This window comes from Telmatherina bonti, assembly GCF_933228915.1.
Source record: "Telmatherina bonti genome assembly, chromosome: 24".
Classification (NCBI taxonomy): Eukaryota; Metazoa; Chordata; class Actinopteri; order Atheriniformes; family Telmatherinidae; genus Telmatherina; species Telmatherina bonti.
The window spans coordinates 5,468,093-5,494,059 of record NC_136633.1 but is presented as its reverse complement, the minus strand read 5'-3'; the positions used below and the strand labels follow the sequence as shown (position 1 = coordinate 5,494,059).

The following is a 25,967-nucleotide window of genomic DNA, read 5'->3' as shown; positions in this document are numbered from 1 at the left end:
CTCTCAGTCCTCCAGACTGAAGGAACTGGACTTTAGCGTCCAGGACTCAGGAGTGAAGAGGCTGTGTGATGGTCTGCAGAGTCCACCCTGTAACCTAGAAACTCTCAGGTCAGGTTTCTATGCTGCTCTCGTGTGTTTTTCCACTGATTCAGCTGCATACAGTCTCTCTGATAAAATATTGTTGAACATTTTCTGAAATTTTTTAAATACACTCCATTGAATATTGAAGACAAGATCAACTTTATTGATCCAGAAGGAAATAGGGAGCAGCAGCTGCACAGACACACCATAAAGCCTTCACACAATAAGTAAATAAATAAAACAAGAAAGGATGTATAAAGGCTCAAAAAAGGGGTAGATCCCATAAACAGATTAACAATGTCATGAAAAATAAAATGTAACAAATGTAGATTCAGTCTGCTTTACTTTATTCACTATAAAGATGTGTACCACTTTACTGTTTAACACTACCTAATAACCCCCCACCCACTCCTCCTCATTGCCCCTTTAGAGAACTGTACAGTCTTATTGCTGACAGGTCAGAAGACTTCCTCAATCTGTCCATGGAGCAGTTCAGAGACACCAGTCTGCTACTGGATGTCCTCCTCTGTGTGCAGTCTCAGGTTCAGCTAGAGACTGTTCGCCTAAAACAGCCAATGGATCATGTTGAATGTATGAAATGAGATGAAAAATACTTTATTAATCCCCAAAGGGAAATTCAATATTATAGTATATAATAATAACTAGAGGAGGTCTTGTTCTGGAGGCTGATGGCTGCTGGCAGGAATGATCTTCTGTATCTTTCAGTCTTACATCGAACCTGAAGAAGCCTCTCACTGAACACACTTTGTTGTTTCATCACTGTGTTGTGGGTGTGAAGAATCCTCCATCATCTTCATCAGCTTGTGCAGCATTCTTCTTTGGACAATCAGCTCCAGCGGCTCCAGAGTTACTCCAAGCACAGAAGCAGCTTTCTGGATCAGTTTGTTGATTCTCTTCAAGTCTCTGGTTCTGATGCTACTACCCCAGCAGATGCTGCAAAGCTGACTGCACTCTCCACAACAGACTTCTAGAAGATATGCAACATCTTGGTGCAGACGTGAAACCATCTCAGCTTCCTTAAGAAGTACAGTCTGCTCTGACCTTTCTTGTAGATGTAGTCAGTGTTGCATTTCCAGTCCAGTTTGTTGTCCAGCTGAACTCCAAGATACTTGTATTCCTCCACCACCTCCACCTCCTCTCCCAGGATGGAAACAGTGCTTTGTTTATTCTTCTTCCTCCTGAAGTCAACAATCATCTCTTTTGTTTTGCTGCTATTTAATATGAGATGATTGTCACCGCACCATTTAACAAACTGACTGACCAGTTCTCTGTACTCTGCTTCTTGTCCATCCCTGATACACCCCACAACTGCAGAGTCATCAGAGTATTTCTGCAGATGACAGGACTCAGAGTTGTACTGGAAGTCTGAGGTGTACAGAGTGAAGAGGAATGGCCAGAGTACAGTTCCTTGTGGTGCACCAGTGCTGCTGACCTCCATCTCAGACACACAACCTTTCAGTCTCACAAACTGGGGTCTGTTTGTGAGGTAGTCATAGATCCAGGTGGTTGTGGAGGTATCCACCTGGAATTTATGGAGCTTCTCACATAACAAAGCAGGCTGAATGGTAATAAAAGCACTGAGAAATGAAAGAACATGACCCTCAGAGTGCTGCCTGAATGGTCCAGATGAGAGTGTGCTCTCTGGAGCAGGTATATGATGGCATCTTCAACCCCAAGTCCATTACGATATGCAAACTGGAATGGGTCCTGAAAGGTGTTTACTTGCTTGTTGAGGTGAGCCAGTAAGAGTCTGTCATGACTGAATCATGACTGAGCTGTTTTTTTTTTGTCAACATCAGACGTGATCCACAGATTCAGTTTCTCCTCATGAGCATCATCTGTTTCAGAAAAACATACAAATCACCACATGAGACACTCAAAATGGACATTTAACACACCTTGATGGAACCCCAACAATAAATCATGAACTTTAAATTAATGTGTAAAACTGTCTGAACACACATCAGCAGATGCATGAAAACAATTTCTTTTGACTAAATGATTAAAGTCCTGTATAGGTAGAGCGCTCTTATAGATCCATGATGAAATATTATTGCTGTTCTTCAGTGTGAAGTCTGCTCCCATGTTTTAGTCACGGAAGATGCAGATGCTGAATCCTTGTTTCAAACACAACTAAAAAAAACAGGAGAACAAAAGAAACTATCAAAAAAGCAAATTTGTGTTATTTTGTGTCTGTTTGGAATAAAACAAAACCAAAACCTCTGAATGGGACTAAGTGAAACTCTCAGGTAAGGGTAGTTTGATACAGAACAGTTTATTTCATAACAGCCAACAATTATAGAGTGATGCTGATAAATATGGTTAGAAACAACTTCACGGATGAATGTTTGGTTAATTAAAAAAATCTGATCTAATTATAGAGAACAAATTCTACACTGCACTACCATACCTCATCACACTATATCATATCATGCCATATTATATTGCCATTATTAATACATGTTCTGTTTCAGTACATGTATGTTTATGTTGCTGCTTTGTCTATGTATTCTATGACCAGTGTTTGAGGCTGTGTTGATCATGTTGTATTTGTTTGCAGCATAAAAAGCCAATTAAAAATATTAGAATGACAACGTGACAAATGATTCATTTTATATTGCATATTATTTGTATTTTCTCTGCAGGCTGAGTGTGTGTGGTCTCTCAGAGAGAAGCTGTGAAACTCTGTCCTCAGTTCTCAGCTCCCAGTCCTCCAGTCTGACAGAACTGGACCTGCAGGATTCAGGAGTGAAGAAGTTGTCTGGCGGGCTGAAGAGTCCACACTGCAAACTGGAAACCATCAGGTCAGGGTTCATCAAACTATTTAAAATGAGTTGTTATGAAAGGTGGATTGATGGGAGATTTTCAGTGGCTGAAGCTGATTTTAGAAACCCGGGCAGTGGACGTCTGACCGGGTTCTGCTTGAGCCATCAGGCTGAAGCAGCTCCAACACAGCCACATCAGTTCTGTTCAGAACAGAACTGCTCCTCCTGTATTTATATAGTTTTTTTTTTTTCACATTTGAAGGATTATTTTTTGCATGTTAACATGTTTATTTGAGAAACTATAACATTACTATTTGCAGTGATGTTTTAGCAGCCATTTTAGTTTGTTTTCATCACATTTTAGTCATTTCTATGTGTGATAGTTTTAGTACACAAAAACTCCAAAAGGTTTTAGTCAGTTTTGCTAAAAAGAAAAGGCAAGGTATTGTTCTTGAGTTAATTAATGTCAATGAGGACTGGAAACTGGAATAAGGGCTGACAGGTTGTGTCAAGTGTTGCAACTCATAAAACAACATCTAACACTTCACACTTTGGCACAATAACCAGCTGTATACTGGTTTCTCAGCTGGAGGATGCTGCTGGAAAGCAATGGCTCCAGAAATGCACACGTCAACTGTGCTGTTCATTTGGACACACAAGGAACAGAAACAACTGTTAAGGAAGGCATGAGGAGAGCTGGTCTTCAAGGGCCAGAATTCCTCATATTTTCCATCTATACATGTTCCATGTATTCCATGCTCCAACTGATTCATATCAAATGGATCCAACAGCTTATCAAGATCTGCACAGTAATTCTGAATCTTAATCTGGTGTGTTGGAACAAGGACACATGGAAAACTATTAGGAAGGGTGCAAAGGTTCCCCCCTGCTGTAAGGTTAGGTGAATAAGATGTTGAAAACACTAGGGTTAGTTCAATCCCAAAAAATATGTTCATTTTATTATCTAAAATTCAACTACTTTTACTTTTATTTGAACTTTCCCCTAATCAGCAAACAAATCACTTCACCCTTCAGCACCCTGGAGCTCCAGTTCTGTCCAGCTCATTCTTCTCTGTTTTATTTTAACCAGGTTTTCTTCTGTACATTATGACAGAATAGAGAAAACCAATTAAACAGGTGTAATTTTCACAGATAATCGTCAGTTTCATTAAAACTGCTGCTTCTTTATGCTTGGTGTTGTTTTTATGTCTGTTTCATTGTGGTTTAGAATATAATTTATATCTAATCATTATAATTTATATTCAAACATTATTTATATTCAAGTAATTTATATTTAAATGTTACACAAATAAAAAGTAGACTGTAGTGAAGAAGATTTCTGTCAGAATGGCACACTGTAGAGCAGGACGGCCCGAGTTAAGTCCTTGTCTGCAACTTTTAAATGTGTCTTTTCTCCAATACACCTCAGTCAAATGACTGAATTTCCTCATCTGCAAGTCACCCAGTTCTGCAGAAACCAGGTAGCAAGTCATTTAAATTATTCATAGTGTTGGAGAAAAGCACATCTGAGGCCTTGTCCAAACGTAGCAGGTATCTCACAAACAAATATATTTCTCTCAGATTTGGCCTGTCATCCGCACCAAAACAGAGATTTATGCGTTCACAAACTATGATTTTAGGAACATCCAACCAAAGTAAAGATGTGTGAATACTCTGTTTGCACGTCTGAATGTGGACATTTATATAACCAGGGTTTTGGGGTTTTAAACGTGACTGTCTGTAACAGAAAATGCCATGACATCACATGTGTGACTTTGTTTATGTAACCAAGGGTCTTGTTCATGCACCTATACTTTTATATTATTAAAAACAAGAACACAAAGAAGTTCTGTGGAACTGGCGTCTTTGATTATTTAGTGCAGTCAAACTTTCACCAACAACACAGCCCAGACTTCTGGTCTGGCCATTTCAAAACAAAACCATAGGCACACTGCTTACTGAACACATTACGGTTTTTTTACATTTAGACCAGCATGGACGTCCTTGTAACTGTGATGGCTTTCTGTTGTCCAGGCACTTGTGTTTGTTTTTACAAGCTCAGATACAGCTCTCACGGGGCGGTAGGGATGTGGTGTGGACCCAATTGCAAAGATGAGGGAAGCCAGTATGCAGAACTCAGACAGATTTATTCCGGGACAAGATGAGGGCAAAACTAACAAATGAACCAACAACCAAGGAAAGAAACTGAGGGGTATAAATACACAGAACAAAACGAGACACAGGTGAACGGAATGAACTGAAACAAGACCAGGTGAACTCAATGAACAGGAAATCAATAAAGCTAAACAACAAACAAGGGAACCAAACAGGAAATACTACAAAATAAAACAGGAAACCTGAACCAAGGAAAAAACAAACAACCACATCATAACACAGCTCCACATAAACTACCAACACCAAAGGACAACATTAAGGACAATTATTTTCCACCACCTAACCATATCATGTTGGAGGCATACGTTGTCTCATTGTGAAATGGAAAGTTATTCTGATTTAATAGGATTAGGGTGCTACTGCAGTCTAAAGGTTTGATAGGCTTATGAATGTGCTTAACAACACGCTTATGTCGATATATGTGGATGGATTTGTTTTTGATAAACAAGGTCGTGTGGATTCATTTGTTTTAGTGGCTGGAGGAGGGAAGATATTCAGTTTTACAAAAACCCGGCTACCTTTGGACAAGATCCAAAAGTGTCACAGTCTGCCCTGCTGCTCAGCCACACTTCTCATCAGCTTCCCTTCCTTCACCTGCTGCTGTCATCTGCAGCAGGGAAATGAACCTGGCAGGTGTCATCATCAGCTTCTGTTAAGTCAGTATTAGGCAGCGTCACACCACTCTTTGCCAGATGGTTTTAGCCTTCGTGCCTGACTCTTCAACATTTATCCCAGGATTGCTATCCCGGTATTGACCTAATCTGCTTTTGACCACCGCTTTCTTGTCTAACCCATGATCTGAATCTGCACCTAGCCCTCATCTAAACCCCTTCCCAGGAGGATTCCCATAAGCACTTGTATTTCTGTGCTCATGATCCCCTGTATTTCCTGTCTCCTCTCTTGGTCCTGTGGTTTCTTGCTTGCCTGGCACATGGCAGACCTGGGTTCCATTCTGGCTGTACTCCCCTGCAACAATTTCCTGACAGCGTGTTAAGACTGTTTTTCCTACCAGAATCACTTGTGCTACTTTTGGGTCCATTTCACGCAAAGGAATTTGGCCCCTTCTGTTGTAATGATGTGTAGAAATGTTCAGCAGCGCAGTTGTGTCATACGTGTTGTTTTCTGCAGCCTGTCAGGATGTCGGATCACAAAGGAAGGCTATGCGTCTCTGACCTCAGCTCTGACCTCCAACCCCTCTCATCTGAAACATCTGGACCTGAGTTACAACCATCCAGGAAAGTCTGGGGTGAAGCTGCTGATGGCTGCACTGAAGGATCCACACAGACTCAGGTATGGAGAGGCTGCTGCAGTCACACAGTGTCTGACAGGGGAGGAAGATCTGCAGACATTTGTTTGTGCTTCACTCAGTCTGTCTACTTCAAGCTGGATATGAGTGTTTAATGAACAGTTACAGAGGATTACTAAGCATCCTCTTTTCCCTACATGTCCACTTTTCCCCGTCTGTCTTTTTTTTTTTTTTTATCAAAAAGATAAGTCCTATAGCTTATCTTTTTGTCTAGTCTTAAAGGTGGGGAGGGTATCTGCTTCCCTAACACGAAAAGAAAGCTTGCCAGACATTTCCTTCTTAATTACTGTTGCTTAACATATGATTGGTTGATGGCGGTTAGACCGGGATTTAACAAATAGTCAGTTGACCTTTTGCAAAACCCCAACTCCAAACGCTTATTGTCTAATTAAATATTATTAACACCTCTGACTGTGTAAGCTAGGTCCAACATCCCCCAAAATAGTGAAGCAATGACAATGTGGTAGTCAGCGTTTACGTCAAAATATCTGTAAAGGGCAATTCCACAGAATTTTTGGAAAAATAGACTACATCAGACCTGGGGCCTCATTTATAAAGTTGTCACACGCATGAAACCTGCATACACTAATTATAGTAAACTTTTGAGATTTATAAAAACACAACTTGGCATCAAAATATCCTGGCCTCCACGCCAACTCTGACCTGCTATATGCTCAAAATCGGAGAAATGAGTAATGGCAATAGCAACTGCAGGAAAACAAAGCCAAAGAAATGGTGTGAAATCTGAGACATTTGTGCAAAATCAAATATAAACATTCACACAAAATGTTGTACATTAAGATTATTTGAAAAACTGAAGAAAATGCATATTTGATATTGTTACGCCACCACAAAAAAATCTACATTTAAATCAGATATGTTATTAAAAAGAATGTTACCCACTAATATATGTTTTGAAACAAAGTTTCAAAAGTTTCAAAAGTATATGTTATGAAAGCCAGTTCACACAATCAATAGGTCATACAGTATGCTGGCATAATAAAGTTCTAAATGAATAATTACCATTTAAATGACATGGTTGCAGTACAAAATTGCTCATCATCAACTGATCAGGGTATTTCCTCCGCCTGCAGATGTACAGAACATGAAGTGATGGTTGGAATATAAAATGCATCGCAATGTGTAAATCCGCACAGCGGCGTATCTCCTAGTGGACATGGTCTACCTGTCTCGGCTGTTGGACATGGACTCTGTCCCTGCTGGTGGACATGGTGCATGGATACTCTGGAGTGAGCAAATTTTGAGTGATGATGATCGCCTCATGAGCCTGGCAACTTCTAAAGGGAACTGACTGACAGGTCGGGGCCACTCCTTTTTCCACCCCACAGTGGAGAGTAACAGAACGATCGGCGCCACAGTCAGACACGCTGTGGTATAGCAGCAGCACATTAGATAGATGGATGGATGGATGGATAGATAGATAGATATAGACGTGTGTGTGTATCCTAGCAGGGACACTAGGAAAATCTGCAGGACACCGGCCCTCAGCGACAAGGATTGAAGATCCCTGTACAACAGGCTAAGTAAACTATCATTTGAGAGATTATAATAAAAGTAATAATAAAAAGTAGAAAATATCAAAACTAATGATAAAAATGGAACGGCACCACACTCAATGACCCCATCAGGCTTATTGATTATGGTTATTGTGTGGAAAGCTTTGTTGAGCTCTATCAATATTCTAACTGAATTGATCTGCAGCATTTGTGACCTCTTCCACTGATTCTTCTGCTGCCAGCAATGTTGAACAGTTTGCTCTCACTCCATCTGGACTCTCAGGGATCATTTATGTTGTTTATGAAAATGTCTGATCTGTTATTGAATAATTTTCTAAAACTATGTCCTGTGACGTGTAAAGTGGTGCCTTTCCCTGCTTTTATGCAATGAAAAACTTCAGCTATTTTCATTTTGACAGGAAAAGGTTTTGTGCTGTCCTCACGACACATGCCTGTGTGAAGTTAGATAGCAAACGAACAAAGCAGCAAATATTAAAGTTCTCCATACAAGGCTTGCTTTTCTTGTTGTCACTGAAGATCGTTATGTATTCTTATATTTTGCAATTTCCATTTTGTAACTGAAACATATAGACAAGAAAAACAAATTACCAGATAATACACACATCTTAATTCCCTAGTTGAAGTTGGTTGGCCGAGCATTAAAATCATGTGCATATCACATTGTGTGATATTTGACAAATGAAATTCAGATATTGCTTTTCAACCATGCTTCAAAAAATATATAAAAAAGTAATCTCAAGCAACAGAGTATTAGACAAGCAATTAGTTAATCATCAGCAGTTTCAGGAAATATACTGTGTCCACTGAAAACCAGTTGAAACATCATGACACATTTTAATCCCATTAACAGTAGAGATCTCGGGGATGTCTTGTATCAGCTGAACTCCTTTTCTTGCTGTTTGGACATCCGGGCCACAGGGTTTTCTCAAGGAGACTCATGGAGCCAGATCTGTTACAGATTGTGAATTTCTGGCATCTTTCCAGAGTCACTGAAAACAGCTGTAATCGCGCATCAGCTAAAAAGGAACTATCTAGACAAGACACAAATGACCAACTATAGGCCAATCTCAGAACTTCCAATTCTAAGTAAGATTATTGAAAAAGCCGTTTTTCATCAACTAAATGATTTTTTAACACAAACAGCAGCTATGATGTCTTCCAGTCAGGTTTTAGACAGCACCACAGCACTGAGACCACTCTGACCAAAGTTATTAATGACATATGTTTGTATACAGACGATTGAAAAATTTCTTAGTTTTACTGGACCTCAGAGTTGCATTTGATACAGTTGACCACAATGTTACTCCAACGACTGGAGAACTGGGTGGATCCACGACTGGATCCTCTGCGGGTTGGTTCTTTGGCTGTCATGAGGTGCATGATCTGAACCAAGTAGTACTAATGGTAGTAGTACTAGTGCTTTGTTGAATGTTTCGTTGGGATGCCTCGCAAGTGCGGACATAGTTTCTGCAGCATCTGTACAGGATAGGTTTGATCTACTAGATCTAGACCTGCTGTGGTATATGCTCCCTGCTCTTTGAAACGCTTTCGTGGGTTGCCTTTGGGGGAGATTCCAAAGTTAACCTTCAAGCCTTGGAAGTGTGTGACATCTGTCCGTACCGTGCGTAAGGCGAGGGTCTCGGATTCCCCATTCAGCCCGAGCTGCTGGACAGCTGTTGGTAAAATCATGGTTCGTTGTGCCCCACCACCCAAAAACGCAAGAGTTTCTACTAAATTTCAATTGCTGTGTAAGAGGACGGGAACCACTTTGAGGAGTACGTTGCTGCAGGCTGTGCTACTCTGCTCTCAGAGTGTCTGGACTGTAGGTCGTTAGAACGGGACTGAGCGACAATGTGGAGCACTTGGAGATGGATGTCACCACATTCACTGCAAGGTTTCTTGAGGTTACATGACTCTGTTGTATGGGCACGTGCACACCTCCAGCAGCGTTTACCATCTGTTATCCACCTGTCCATCTTTGCTGTGGATTGTACTTTAATGCTGGGGTAGCGGTTGATATAATGTTCTTTGCTGTCACAGAAGATACAGTGTACTTTCAGTGGCTTCTTGCTTCCGGCTGTTGTGGCCTTGCTTGAGCTGCTCAGTTGAACAGACTCTGTACCATGGTACACTGATATAGTTTGATTTTTGCCCTTGAAGGTGATTTTTTCCTTTCCCATTACTTCCAAGTCTCTCTGGTTGGTACCGCTGCATTAATCATTTGTGCCTGTGGGAACTTGAGGTGTTCGAGTAGAACATGGTATTTGTATTTCTCAGTCAGTTCGGGATAGGGCTCATGCAGGTTATCCAGGGCTCACTTCAGGTTAGCCAACTCCTTTTCACTATCTGTAGTGAAATCAGGGATTGTAGGCTTGGGCACACCATACATAGAGCATGGTTGCAGGCCAAAGTTCTGTGGGGCTGTAGTCTTGCTTATTGGTAACTGTGATGAAACAACTGGGTGCTTGTTAGTCACTACCTAGGCTGACGGCCAAGGTGCATATTGAGGCAAACTATGCACTGAAAGGGACTGCAATGGGGGATAGCTTGATGATGCTTGTGCTCTATAATATGGAGCTGTGGGGTTGTAAGACAGGGCTGTAGTTGCTAAGAGCTGCTGAGGTGGGCGTCTGGAAGTAAATGCGTCCTCCCTGTGATATAACTCTGTTACCTGGGGTGGCAGGGGAACTGGCTTTATGGGCTGCTGCGTAGGTGAAGCTGGTGTCACTCTCCCATACGATATGCTTAACGGGAACTTGAGTGCATTGGAGAGCTTGGATGTATAACCTGCTATTATAGGGACACAGTCTCTAAGTTCAGCTTTTTCTTCTAAGGTTGAAGTGACATTTGCTGACGTGTGTCTTCCAGTAGGAGGCTCATTATCCACCCGCTTCCCAGTTGATGGGGAATGTTCTGGAGAGTGGATGTTTGAAGGGGCGTAGTGGTGACTGTGGTTGAATTGAGGGTGTGGAACCCTTCACATTGGGTGTTTCTCAATTCAGGATCTGCACAGTTCCAAGTATGAATTTGTCGGCTGCATGCATCATAGTGGCGCGCCAAGTGCTTTCTCACTTCAAAGGTTCCTTCGAGTCCACACTTCAAATCTGCACTTCGTTTGGCTCCAGATTATCTTAAAAGGATACAAGAGATGTATCCTATGCACCCTCTCCTATCCCAGAATTGCAATACGCCTGATAGAAAAGAATGAGCAGCAGAGTGCTGCCACACCAGCCAGACTATTTATTTTTATGCATATACACACACATATTTGTCCCAGCAGACAAGCTGGTAGGATAGTGGCATTGTGTCCAATAACCACAAATGAATTTCATTCCAGTCGTCCTCAGATGTCTTCGTCCCTTTTCATTAAAGGAAAGACTGAATTTATTACAGTCACTCAGATAACTGGAGACTGAAATAAGGAACAATCATTAAAAATGTCCTAAATTATAATTCAGTGATATAAGACACTGTTTTGTCATTTAACTTAGTTAAAGAAAAAAACAAATTGGTCCTGAACAAATTATAGCATTTTTCTGATGAACAGTGGGACAAAATACCTGTCAACAGGTGCAGAAGTCTGACTGGGAGGAACAGAAAACACCTGACTGGAGTGAAAACAAAACAGCATTTAAAAAAATATATATTAGTTTGACTGATGTAACATGTCATTTTATCATGCTGGTTTGCTTTTTAAAAAATCTTTCTATTGAACCAGAATAAGAAAATAATGTCATGGTTTTCATAACACTTTTATTAATGTGAATGCACATGGGGTCATTCACATAATTGAGATCCTGCTCGGCCATTTTTATTATTATTCCGCCAAACTTTGCCGCGCTGCTAGTCCTGCACCATTCAGGTCATTTCAATCGTTCACATCTCAAATCCTGCAGCTCCTTCGGGAGATGTGTGCTACAACTTTTGTCGTTTCAAATCTATGTAGTTTTTGAGATATTTAACTTTTTCTAAAAAAAAACTAATTCAGCCTTGTGTTGGATGAAAGTCTTTCCAACCAAATGCGGCTTGAAATTCAGCACAGCGATTGGTCAGTTTTTGCATAATGAGCTGAAAACTGCTTCAACAAGGTTTCAGAGCTCTGCACCAGTTTGCAGTGTCTGGTTCATCAATTTCCCGTCCCAACTGTCTTTCCTGCAAAATGTTTGGCAGGCTACTCCTCCTACACTGTTTGTCTCATTTCAACCATTTAAATATCAAACTGTTCAGCTCATTCAGGAGATATGTGCTATGACTTTTGGTCTTTCTAACTTGTAAACTTTTCAAGTTATTCACATTTTTGCCAAATGTTAAAATCCTCTCCAGTGATTGGACAAAACAGAAGTCAGCTCAGCAATTGGTCCATTTTGTGCACCGGTACACAGGTAGACATACAAGACATGTGTACCTGTACCTGTGTTCAAATGCAGCATTTAACATACAGCTCTGTTGTCGTTTGTCGGCTGTTGCTTGATGGCGTGCGGTTCTGCAGACTGCTTAATGTGAACTATTGGTCTCAGCTGCACACTTTAAGGGGCAAAGGAATTTATTTGCAAATGTCACAGTTAAATATGAAGGATTTGTTCCAACAATGGTCCCTGCAACGTTTCAACACTTTGATGAATCTTAAACAACTTTAAAAAAAAAAAGTTTTTTACATTGCACAACGTCTGTCACATCTTTACTGGAGTTTAGTTCAACCTCGCACATGTTTTTGCAATCCTGCACAAAAAAAGGCAATTGGAAAAAATCAAAACGCTTTTTCAAAAGTGCAACTAAGAGTACTAGTGGTATATTGAGTAAGTCAATGTGCTTCAATACAGGAGTTCATTGGTTCAATCCTGATGTGGGGCATTTAGAAAAAATATCAGTAGTGCTTTTCTTTTTTCAATGTCTTATACTTTCTTATACAATTTCATTTCAATCATTCAGCATAGTTCAATAAATGGGCATTCACAGTTGCTATTATTTCAATAATAGCTGTTTCTTTATTATTACTATTGTCAGTTTCATCTTATTTCCCAAGCAGCAGTTTTTCTCCTTTAATGGGAGGGTATGAATACATATGAGGACGACTGTATATGTGTCTAACAAGGGTTATTTTCCACTGAAGTTAACTTCAGCTTGACAGGATGCGATGTCAGCCAGAGGAGAGCTCATCTAAGCCGCCTCCTCCTCATGTTGGTCATTCAGACACAACGGAAAAGGAAAATAAATCTAATTCAAATTACTGGCACCATTTTCTGTCATTTTAAAATATTTTTGTGTCTTTTTGTGGAAGAATGGGATCAGTAATTAGATAAACTTGGCATATGGAGTTGCCAGGCAACGGAGGACCAGCGCACTATGGGTTTATGGGTACGCCAAATAGGCCGTCCATTTTACTGGCAGAACACTTCTTTGCCTGCGTAGTCTGCGCACTTGGAAGTGTGCAAACTCTGAATTGAGAAACACCCATAGTTTCCTCTTTCTCCTGTAGTAATAATGTAATATGCTCCAGCAGCTCTTGGCTACAACATTGTCGATATTCATATTGCCGGAGTGTATTGGTGACGTGAGCTATTTTGGGCCTTTACCTCCCTCTCACTCCTGGATATGGATTCCAGAAGTTGTCTGAGTGATGCGGTGCTCAGTGGATCACCTGAACTGCCACTATATGAAGCTCTGCTGGTATCGGTAAGAAAACCTGCATCTGCTTGTCCTCTGTCGGCCGCGGCTGCTGCTCCTCTCAGCTCCTCATTCTCTCCATTGTCAGTGTGGGAAGAAAGGACAAGTCCACGATGATGATAGGCAAGGATGTAGTCTTCTAGGTGCTTTGGTGCCTTACATGTCGCTCTCTTATATCAGTATGTGGAAGGGGCGCTGTATCTTCCTCTGATGACATATCCTGCAGCAGTCAATTCCGGCTCAAAGGACCTTCTGTTGAGGATTACAACCGCTGATGCTCATTTTATCTAACTGACCACTGCAGGGCTTCAATTAGAAAGCATGTGATTCATCAATGGAGTTTAAGGTTTACTGTTGAACCATGTAGATTCAGCAGTGCCTTTCATTTTCAAAGCAGTTTCTGAAATATTTAACAAAAACAAACCAAATTTACCAATGTATATTGTGGTAATTAAACAGTGTTCTAATGAAACACTTCATCGTAAATAAAAATATCAGTATCAAGCAAATAATAATAATCAGTGCCGTGACAGAACATACACATAACATACACATGTAGACTTAAAGAAATCCAAGTTAAAATCAGACCAACTCAGCTAGCTGAACAGTGTTAATTCCCGATCATGCTAAGAACAAAAAAACGGGCATTTTAAAGAGAGTAAACATATACAGGAGCAAATCAACGTTTGCAGAAAAGGTCATTTACATCTACACTCTCTTCAACCTCACTATAATCGTGACTTACATCGTCAGTGACTGTTGTGATGTCGCAAACATGCCGAAAGCAAAACGTGAATGAAAGGAAGAGGACACCAGGAGTAGGCAACTCCAGTCCTCGAGTGCCACTGTCCTGCAAATGTTAGGAGTTTCTCTGCTGCAACACACCTGATTCAAATCAATGGCTAATCAGCAGACTTGTGCAGAGCTTGACATCAAACTCTGCAAAAGTCTGCTGATTAGCCATCGATTTGGCACTCGAGGACTGGAGTTGCCTACCCCTGCAATCCACCTTAAAACCACCAACCAGGCCAGAAATCTGGGTATAGTGATGGACTCAGATTAAATTTTGAAAAACACATTAAGGCAAGAACAAAGTCAGCTTACTATCCTGTCCTATATTAAGCATAAAAACACAGCAGGACGTGGAAAAACTTGTCCAGGCTTTCATCTTTAGTCGGCTTGATTACTGTAACAGTGTTTTTACGTCTTCTTAAAAAATCTATTACACACCTGCAGCTCATTCAGAACTCTGCTGCTCCTCACTAAAACCAAGAAAGTGGACCACAACAGTCCTGTTCTGAGGTCTTTACACTGGCTGCCTGTTCGCCAGAGAAGAGACTTTAAAGTTCTGCTGCTGGTCTATAAAGCTCTGAATGGTTCAGGACCTCCTGCCCATTACGAACCTACCAGACCCCTCAGAACATCTGGTTCAGGTTTTTTTTTCAGTTTAGGAACAAACTCCCAGGAAGTCTCAGATCAGCTGAAACACTCTAGGTTAAAGACCCTCCTGTTCTCAGCTGCATTTCAGTAGTTTTTATTCAGTTGTTTTAAATTCATTTCCAGTCCAAACCTGCATGTTTCTTCATTTAATGTTATTTCTTTTTTTAAAATTATGCTTTTTATTTTCTAATATTTATTGTCTTTTTAAAGCACTTTAAATCACACTGTTGTTGAATTGTGCTATAGAAATAAACTTGCCTTTCCTTGCAAGACCCATGACCTGCGACTGAGACCAAGCTTTCTGACACTGACCATCACATTTCTGTTCGGAAAATTCCTGTCACAGTAGACACAGTCTTCTTTTCTTCATATGCTTCATTTTCCATCTATCAACATGGAGCTTTTGTGGTAAAAAGTTCCATTTCCGTTTCATCTGTCCGTGGGACACTTTCCCAGAAACTTTGTGGCTTGTCAACATGCAGTTTGGCAAATTCCAATCGGACTTTATGATTTATTTTAACACTGCTGTCCTCCTCGGTCGTCTCCCAGTAAGTCGGCTTTGGCTTACACAACGACAGATGGTGCAATCTCAAACTGATGTTCCTGGAGCTTGAAGTTCACCTTTAATCTCTTTAGTCTTTCTGGGCTCTTTTATTACTGTTTGTATTATCCTTCTCTTTGATTTGTCATCAATTTTCTTCCTGCAGCCACGTCCAGGGAGGTTGGCTACAGTCCCATGGATCTTAGATTTCTGAATATGTGCAGCTGTAGTCACAGGAACATCAAGCTGCTTGGAGATGCTTATATAGTCTTTACCTTGAACATGCTTGTCTACAGTTTTCTTTCTAATCTCCTGAGACAACTCTTTCCTTTGCTTCCTCTGGTCCATGTTGAGTGTGGTACACACCATGTCACCAAACAGCACAGTGACTACCTGTAGCCCTATGTGTAGACCCACTGACTGATTACATCATTGTAGACACCTGTGATGCCGATTAGTGGATAGACTTTGGACTAACACGGCCGTTTGGTAACATTATTTTCTGTTTTTTCTAGGGTGCCATAATTTATGTCCTAGCCTGTATCATTAGTTCATTTTTTATATAATTCTAGTGATGGCAGAAATGGAACGTTCATGAGGTCGAATAATTTGGAAGGATTGTTCAAAGAAAATAATCGACCATTCGGAACACACTACCACAGTGACACCTAGTGGCCAAAATATGTCATTACAAAATATTGAACTCAATAAACTGCAACATTTTTATGTGTCCTGAGTTGTTTGGTCTGTTGTAACTAAATTAGTTCATTTATAGTGATGTCAGCATGGCGGGATGGACTTCAGCATAACTAAAGTGTATTTCTGGATGGGAGAACATGATTGGGTCAAGTTTCTTCGGAAATTCCTGAAACTGTTATTGTCGTCAACCACTGTGAAGGGTTGTGAGTCCTTTACAATCTGGTCAACAACCAGTTGTTTAGGTCTCCCTGTCCGGAAACAACAAAAACAAAGTGGGGAGGGGGAATGCTGCTAAAAAGATAAATTAAAAAGAAAATATGTGATAAATAAAATGAATTAACAATTACATCTTGGATGAAGAGTTTCTGATGCTGAATATAGTTACTGTACATCCAATAAGCAGAGTGCTGGCTTGATGCAGCAGTGGGCTGCACTGGGACTGATGGAGACATCAGGATGTTTGGTCTGAAGGCATCTCCACATTGTTGTAGTATTACTGCAAAAGGCCAAATGTTGCATGCAAAACATTTAACCATTTTCTCTTCAGGCAGTGATCCCAGACAGCTGAACTGGGATGCGTTTTAATTCCTTCCAGTCTAAGACAATTCTCAAAGAATGCTACATTATGCTAAAAAATTTAATACACAACTTTGCAAATAAACAGCCATTAAGGAGAGATTTCAAATGTTTCACACACATCTGGTAATGAATCAGCCACTAACCAGGAAAGACATGAGAAATAACTAATATTTGGGTTTGGTTTTGGGTTTTTTTTGTGAAAATTTAGGCCAACTTATTTGTGAATGTGGAAGGCCTAAATATGTTTCGGTGACACTAGTTGCTGCAAATGAAGTTCAAAGCTGTGATAAAATTAGGTGATCAGGCTGCTCCTGTTAAACAAAGATTGGCTGATACTCACTGACACAGATATCAGTACAGAGCAGTAACGTCTGAATGGTTCAGACTGATAAAACGTAGCAAAGTGCAACCATGACAACAAACATTTTACAGGAATATAAAAGGAGAAACATACTGAGGCTTTAATGAGAACAAACAATATAGCAGGATGCTACACACATAAAAAGGATGCAAGTTGCTCTCCTCACACCTGCAGTTCAAGAAGAAATAAAGAGCTTTGCTGATGAAGGTTTCCATCTCTGATTTACTCCATTTGGTAAAAGATGTGATTGGATATCAGGAACATTGATCTTTTTAGTCGTCGGCTTGTCCATGTTAGCATGCTCTAACCCCCCCCCCCCCTTTCTGCTTTCAGGGTGGCCTGCTGGAGAAGCATGGTTGAGACCAGGTCTGAGGAAGTGTAAGTGTGTTTCCACTGGATTCATCACATTCAGCCATCCTCACACTGTCCCATCTCTCTTCCATCAGTCACATCAAAGTGTCAATAGATCAATAAGTGCAGCGGGATTGTGTTTGTTCTCTCCATCAGATTCCTGTCCACTCACCATCGACGTCAACAACACAGTGAACAGATACATTCGGCTGTCTGACAACAACAGGAAGGCAACATCAGGTTTTCCCTGTCAGCCATATCCTGGTCATCCAGACAGATTTATTGATCCTCAGCTGCTGTGTGAAAACGTTCTGACTGGTCGCTGCTACTGGGAGGTGGAGTGGAGAGGAGTCGTTTCCATAGCAGTGAGTTACAGAGAAATCAGCAGGACAGAAGGCGAGTCTGTGTCTGGAGATAAAGTCCGTCAGTGCTGGAGTCTGAAATGCCATCGTGATTTTGGTTATTCAGTCTCTGACAAAGGCAGAGACACAGATGTCCCTTCCTCTGTCTCTAGCAGAGTAGCAGTGTATGTGGACCAGCCTGCTGGGACTGTGTCCTTCTACAGCGTCTCCTCTGACGCCCTGATCCACCTCCACCACCACTTTCACTCGTCCTCTGTATGCTGGGTTTGGATTGGGGACTGGTTCCATTTATCTGGGTCCAGAAGGTGATGAACGGATGGTTCATTCTCAACCTGTTTTTATTGAGAAACTGGTCTGAATGCTTGTAGGGAACTTCTTCCTCTTCAGTGTGTGAAGACGGAAGCAGAACTACTTCCAGGACCCACGTTTCCAGTCGAAGCTTCATGCTGGGTATCAGGATGCTGTTTTCAGCTGCAGTTAGTGTCGCCTCATGATGCTGAATGAAAATCCTCCCGGCGTTTTTGTTTCATTTGGACTTTTACATGCTTCCATGTTTAATTATGGATTTTTCACATCTTAAAAGGACTTTTTGTTTTATTATTCATCAAGATCTTTATTTCTTCATCCTGTATGGAAATGTTTGACTTTACATGTGAAAAAGTAGAATTTTCTATGAAACTTTTTTCTTTTTGTTTGAATGTCTGAACATTAAACTGGTTCTGGACGTTTTCATCTTTAATCTGATGACTTTGACTTTTCTCATTGATTATTTGTAAAGATGTAATTCCATGTTTCTCTCTGTATGTGTGATCAGTTCAACTTGTTCAACAGAATGAAAACATTTGATCTGAATCTCTTCAGCTAATTTTTGTCTGTTTATCTAGCAGAATTCAGATTTTTCTCATTGATATTTAATAATTCCTGGAACATTTCTTGTTGTCATCGACAGAAACAATCTTCCACAGCAACTGATGTGTTACATCAGGATTGGTGTGAGATTTTCCCAGTGGGTCTTTTCTTCTGGGTGCTCCTGATGATCATCAGGAACCCGCCCGTCCATCGCAGAGAAGCAGGGACGAAGAGAGATTTGGCAGTGGTTTGTTTTTTCCCCACATGAAGAATGCAGTTCCTGGCTGCAGGGAAAGCATTCAAAGATTTCTCAGAGTTTCGGATGTCAGCTGTTTCCCACTTGCACACATAAAGGCACTGAAGAAAGATGCATGCTGCTCCTAGGAATGAAGAACATCAAATGCTAAAAGTCCACCCTTGAATCTAGGAAACAAAGTGACCACTGCATCAGCAATCAAACATCTTAAAGGATTTTAGGAGATCTGCCTCTTTTCTGGAAAGGTCTTCCTATAAACATCCCAGAAGAACACAATGAACAGAAGTCCAGTATGATACATTTTCAACAAGTATTTGGGACTGTACATAGACAGAAACTTCTCTGCCAAAACAACACGACCTGGACCTCTGGCTGTTATGTAGGATCAGCTCTCTTGTACAGGTGTGTGTAGCGGTATCTCATGCAGGCAGGTGTGTTTCACCGCTGCCAAGTAAGACTTTAGGATGCAGCAGTTCTGATGAATTTCCAGCTTTCTTTGTCTCAGTTTCCCAAACACAGACTCCTGCATTCTCCAGTAGGAGTTTTATCACTGTAGACGCTGTACTCGTCGTATCACAGAACCCCCCCGAGCGTTATTAGATGAGAGGTAGGGAACACTGTGGACAGGTGTATCTGGAGAGACAGACTTCCACTCATTCCTAGAGAGAATGGAGAAGCAGCCATTAACATCCATGTCTTTGCTTTGTAGCAGGGAGCCTGAGATCCCTGACAGAACATTGAAACTCCACATAAAACTAAATCTGAATCAAACCAGGAACATTGTTGCTTTGAGGAAACGTTGCTGACCACCACACCCCCCTCCCGCCTCTTTCTCATGTCCTACAGTCATGATCAGAAGATATTAATCAGGACGTAGTGTTGAATGGTTTGGAGTCAAATAAAATAAAAACAGTCTTTCTCCCACCGTTATATCAGGGAGTGTCTGATTATTTTAGATAAACAAGAACATAAAAATATATTCTGACACCTGACCTTATAATAAGTGTACCAATATCCTGCCATGATCACCACCATGATATATAATCTGCTGAATATTTGACTGAGCATGCATCTTAATCTAAACTGGAAATGATTTCATAGTTTTTATGTGTCGCTGTCGGAGCTAAATACACTTCAGATCCAGTTCCAGAGATTCATGTTCAGCTGCCATGAAATAAACAAGTTAAAAACTTTCTAGATTTTCATCACATAACAGTTTTCTGTTACTGAGACACTGAACGAAGGAAAAACGCCTCCATGAAAGAAGAAAAGACCACAAAGCAAAAGTCAACTGAGCCCACAGAGCATGTTCTCGATGTGTGAAACTGTGGTTTAAATAAGCAAACAAACACAAACTAGTTCCGATTAAATGCAGCCGCACATCTTTCCAAGATGGACATGAGATCAGTTAACTAGAAGGGACATAACCAGATAGAAACTGTAGAATCTAAACTATTTAAGACCGCAGAAAGTTCACACTTAAATGACTCCGCAGAAAAGTGGACTCATCACATCTGTGGTATAAAATAAATAAAACGTTTGGAGAAATGTGACAGTTTAACTGGATATAAAGGTAGTTAAATGTAGACTATTTTCCCCCAAACATTTCAGTCATATTAAAGCAGAAACATCAAATAGTTCACTCTGATGTCATTTGTAATTCAGAGGTTGAATCTCTCCTACCTTGTAACAGCTGCAGGCAGCTCTTCTGCTACTTTCCTGTCCTCTCTTTAGTTTCCTTAATATTCCACTTTTCCAAACCTTTTCCTTCTATCATCTGAGAAGAATGAAAATCGTCAATAAATCAGGAAAACTTCCTTCATCCAGCAGATCCAGAGTCTTCTTGACAGCTTTTCAGAGCTGCTTGTAGATGGAGACGTTCTAAAGTTGTCTTTATTACCTCACACAGAACGCTACGTCATACAGGCAGCGTGGAATCCTGGACACCTGCGCGTGTATCCATAGCAACGGAGAGCTGCTCGCTAGCTCAGCTAGCTTAGCTTCGGCAAGCTTTGGCTAAATGCTAGTTAGCTAGCTGAGATAAATCATCTTTAGTGTTTGATTCATTCAAGTTCCTTAAATTAAAATGAACATTTGACACGTGAATGGACTGACTGAAACTTAGATACTGTAGGATTAATTGTATTTCATTTATTAAGTTTACTGTGGATTTTTTTTTTTAGCTTTCTAATTAAAATGTGCTGCTACTTTATAAATAATCAGTTATTTATGAGAGAACTAATAATTTTTAGGCCTAAAACTGATTATTTTGGACAGACGGTTATTGAACTGAGGAGATTATTGCTGACTCAGTTGAGTTAGTTTTGCTCTCCTTTACATTTATTAGATTATTAATTGTGAAGATACCAGATTGAACAACACTGCCTCTGTCCAGGTTTTCATGTAGTGCTTTTTAAATTGAACAATCAGGTTGTGTTCAACTGGATTTGGAGCAACATTTTTACAATAAAGTTTATGTATCGTATATGTCCCGCTGGACTCTTATGGGTTAAAACCAGATCACCTGTTACACTTTGTCATGTTACCACTTTTGACAACAGGGTGGCAGCATTACACTACATATGTAAGTTTTGCTCTTAAGTTTGGTTTTCTTCCACTCTGCCGTCTGATGGCAGCAAATTGTAGTAGCTCTGACTTGCCCTCTTGATATTTTAAAAGTACAAACACTAATCTAGATATTAGCTCAAATGATGCCATTTTTTCCAGAGGATTTCATGCCAGTTCGGTGGGTGTGCTGCAAGGGAGATTTTTCTGCATATTTTTGGCTCTCTCAAGACTTGTTATGAGTCTCCATGGCAACAAAAGACTTGTTTACAATTAGGATCAACAAAAAATAAACTCTCCCAAACAGTGGCGGCTGGTGAGATTTTTTTTTAGGTGGGGCAGTCACTTCCAGTAATTGGCAAAGATTGTAAACATTAGCTCATGCAAGAGAGTAAATTAAGATATTTCCCATTGAAAGTTACACATTCAACAATTTATTCCATAAAATAACACCATCACAGCAAATATCAAAACTTCTTAATGTAGTCATCTATAAAAAAAAGAAAATGGCTTATTACCAGTGTTCCATTTTAAACAAAAGTATTTTATACAAATAAATATATTTGGTTACAATTATGTCTAAAATATGAACTATAATAAACAGTGATGTCTATGATCTGCTCTATTAAACTATCAGTGTTTGCATTCTACAAGTGTAGAAAAGTTGATTTAAAATCATATGTTATTGTGGTAAACAAAATAGCACATAAATATTCTCCCGAAGCCCTAATAACAGTAAGTATGGGAATAAAGTGCTTCAGGTGTAAGCCAAATAAAATTAACACTAGCATACGTTTCTGTAACATAGCAGTTGCCCATTACCTTAAGTGCTTTAAGTAATAAAAGAAAAAGAAAAATTTAAAGTAAATGGTGGCACATTTGGGGGTGGTATCCATTTTTATTTAGAAATATTAATTTATCCAGTGTTTTGGGAGAAAGACGATTTCTTTTTTTGTACAATAGTTCTCCAGCTTTAGAAAATACCCTTTCACAGGGCACCGACAAGGCAGGAGTGCACAGAAATGCCACAGCTAGTTTGTACAGATTTGGATATACAGCCTTCTGTTGCTCCCAATACTTCAGTGGGTCTGATTTCCTCAAGATGTTAGGTTCCGACAGGTAGGCTTGGACCTCCATTGTGGCACCTGCAGTCACATTCGTCGTTCTAGTCAGCTGACTAGTTGCATCAAAGCGATGCCACAATTTGCTTCCTACAAAAAAAAAGAATAAACAAACATTACTTATTAGCACAATTGTACTGTATTAATTACCTTGCTCCACAGATTGAGTAGCTGATGTTGATAGAGTGGATGGAGATGGAGATGATGATGATGATGACTGATGATGCCTTATAATAGCAGCACACTCTGATATCAGTATTGTCTCTGCATCCACTGCTTTATTTGGGCTAAAGAAACCAATTTTTTTTAAACCTTGGGTCCAGAAGTGTTGACAGGTACATGATGCTCATTGACTGGATGTTATTTAGTTTGTCCCTCAGCTGTCTTCGAAGAAACTGGGCCATTTCTCTGCTCTCTGCTGTCTGGATCATCCCAATCTCCTCCTCTTCCAGGGAACAGTGGAGCATTGAAAGGAGTGGAATAACTTTTGACCCCGACACTCTCTTTTCCTCAGACAACTCAGTCGTTGCCTGATTGAAAGGCTCCAAAACTTTGAGGCAGTCTTTGATAATTGTAAAAGTATCTGCCGACAGCGGTTGAATGTCAGTTCGCAGTCCGGCCAAAGCTGCACCAACAGGTTCACGGAGATCATATAGCCGCTGGAACATTAAATAGGTGCTGTTCCAGCGAGTTTCCACCTCTTGAACAAGCTTCAACACAGGAAGGTTCATCTGAACTTGCATTTGTGACAGTCTTTCCTATAAAAAACAACAAACTTGTCAACACACACACACACACAAATAAAACAATTCACATGGTGCATGTAAAGGGCTTACTTTTGCAGTAGTGCTACTCTTGAAATATCCCACTATCCTTCTGTAGTTACTGCGGATAGCAGAAATCTCAAGAGAATTCTCCATTGCCTTTCTCACCATCAAATTTAGGGAACGTGCAACACATGTGTGGCGCAAATGCAGCTCCCTTGCACAGGCACCCATGTTGGGTGCACCATCAGTCACAAGGCATGTGACCTTGTCCCCTATGCCCCATTCTGTCATAAGTGCCGTTTTGGTGCTTGCCAGGTTTACTGCAGAATGTGCTTCAGTAAAATGCTGCACTCCAAGAACCACAGACTGCAGACTGGTGCTTTCATCAATGAAATGGCATGTCACCGCCAAAAAAGATTCTGTGTTGATGGATGTCCACAAATCTGATGTAATGCTGACAGCCTGGGCTTTAGAGACCACAGCCTTGGCTTTCTCCTTGGTTTCTTGGTATCGTTTATCCACCATGGCTTTCAGAGTCTACAATAAAAGTATAATGTGTTAAAAAGAAAATGAGAAAAATATAAAAAATGCTTTGTGTACTTACCTTCCTTGTGGGTAGAACATAATTAGGGGCCAATGCTTCAAAAAGCTTTTTGAAGCCAGTGCCCTCCACAAAGGAAAAGGGTTGGGAATCTTCAACGACCATATTCACCAACAACTCCGCAATATCAGCATTCTTGTCTAAATGCATTACAATAATGTGTTATTATACAGTGAGATCACATTATTGTGTTTCCAAAAGGCATACCTGGGCCTGGATTTTCTTGAGTGGCCTCCACATTGACATGCAAAGACCGATAATGCCTTAGCATTGATGAGGTGTTGTTATACACCAGCTCCCTGAGGCACAACAGACACTTCACCTGAAAAGAAAAAAAAAAAAAAAAAAAGAGGGCTATAGATTTAGTAAAATGCAAACAGTATACAGCTGTTTTTAAACTAACATTTGTAGAATTTGTACATAAGGTAGTTACCTTATTCGGAGAAATCAAATCAAAATGTTCCCAGACAGGTGAAGTTTTTCTTTTTCTGGCTGCTGGTTCCATAGCAACAATTACACAGTTCAAAAACGTGATAATTGTATTGAAACAGCAACAAAGTGGACCCAATAACTCAAGATGAACGAGATGACACGGGCAATCCATTGCGTTTCAACCCCCCTTTTATTTCGAATGCCGCTCCAAAAGCGCGAGACACTTCCTGAACCTGTCACGTGACGCCGCATGCTCGGCGAGGCTTCATGATGCTTCACACGTCACTGCATACGTCAGCGACACACACGTCGACAAGCGCTTCGGCAAAGCGCTTCCAGAATTACTCGATACAAGCTTCGGAGCCCTGCTTCGTATTGGCCATCACTACTCATTGGCAAGGGCTGCTGGTGGAGGCGAGGCTGCTCCACAAACCATTGGTGATTCCCCTGGTCTTAATACTTACCTCTCCAAACAAATAAAAATGTTTGAATTGGAGTCTTTTTGAGTGGATGTCACTGATTCCAGCCACTCAGAGGCAAGCATTCTTCACAGATTCATTCAAGAGGCTCTAACCTTACTGAAACTCTTTGAATTTCCAGCACGTATATATTTAGTAATAATGATTTAAACAAAATAATCAATGGAACCCGGAAACTGGACAGATTAAATAATTTGATTCCTCCAACAACAATTCAAACATTATGTTTGAATCAGCAGAGATGGGAGGTTGTGCCACCATCAGGTCATCTCCATGCCATGTGTTTGTTCTGTTCAGTCACTGCAAGCAGCATTGGAATCACCTGCTTCAGTGGCTGAACAGAACAAACACATGGAGATGACTCGATGGTGGCACAATCTCCCATCTCTGGAAATCAGTTGTGTAAAGTTTCTGTTCATTTGTGGAGGAACCTTGCTCTCCTCTCCTTCTGCATGGCAAACCTCTCAATGACCCTCTTGTCAAAGTCAGGAATGTCCCTCACAAGTTTCTTCTCCATGGAGAGCATTGAGGCGATCCTGAGTCACGGAGTTCCTCAGGAAGGTCTTGATCCTCTTCAGAGTGGAGAAGCACCTCTCAGATTCAGCCGTTGTCATGGGTGTCGTCATGAGGATCTGGAGAAGGCTGACGGTCTCGGAGAAAGTGCTCTGAAGGTTGTTCTCCATGAAAGAGGCACTGCTCCACTACAAGCTTTAAACTCACTGTTGTCGTAGATGAGGGACAGTTCTGAGCTTGGCCTTGTCCAGCATGGGATAAGCCTCCACCGTTGTGTCCAGTGCTGCCTCTGGAAATCTCCCGCTGTGCTGAGGAAAACATCTCCATGCACCAGTGTTGCACTAACTGTCATGATGTGAAGATGTTTGACCCACATGCAAGATCACAATATGGAGAATGAGGATAAGTTTTATTGGAGAATGAAGGGAGTGGTTCCAGAAGACCCAAAGGCAGGGTTCTCTGCAATGATAGATAGATGAGTGACAGAATGATGGATAGGAT

General features: G+C 40.7%; 1 protein-coding gene across 1 annotated transcript in view; it reads left to right on the top strand.

Moving 5' to 3' along the window:
* The window catches only part of LOC306773900 (NLR family CARD domain-containing protein 3-like), a gene marked incomplete at both ends in the record, with an annotated part of 28,722 nt that extends 10,679 nt beyond the window's left edge, over nt 1-18,043 (top strand). The window contains 6 exon segments of the mRNA XM_079263844.1: nt 2,748-2,906; nt 6,171-6,332; nt 13,490-13,559; nt 13,639-13,729; nt 17,678-17,886; nt 17,990-18,043. Coding sequence (XP_079119970.1) covers nt 2,748-2,906; nt 6,171-6,332; nt 13,490-13,559; nt 13,639-13,729; nt 17,678-17,886; nt 17,990-18,043 — 745 coding nt within the window.
* Nucleotides 18,044-25,967: the final 7,924 nt, after the last annotated feature.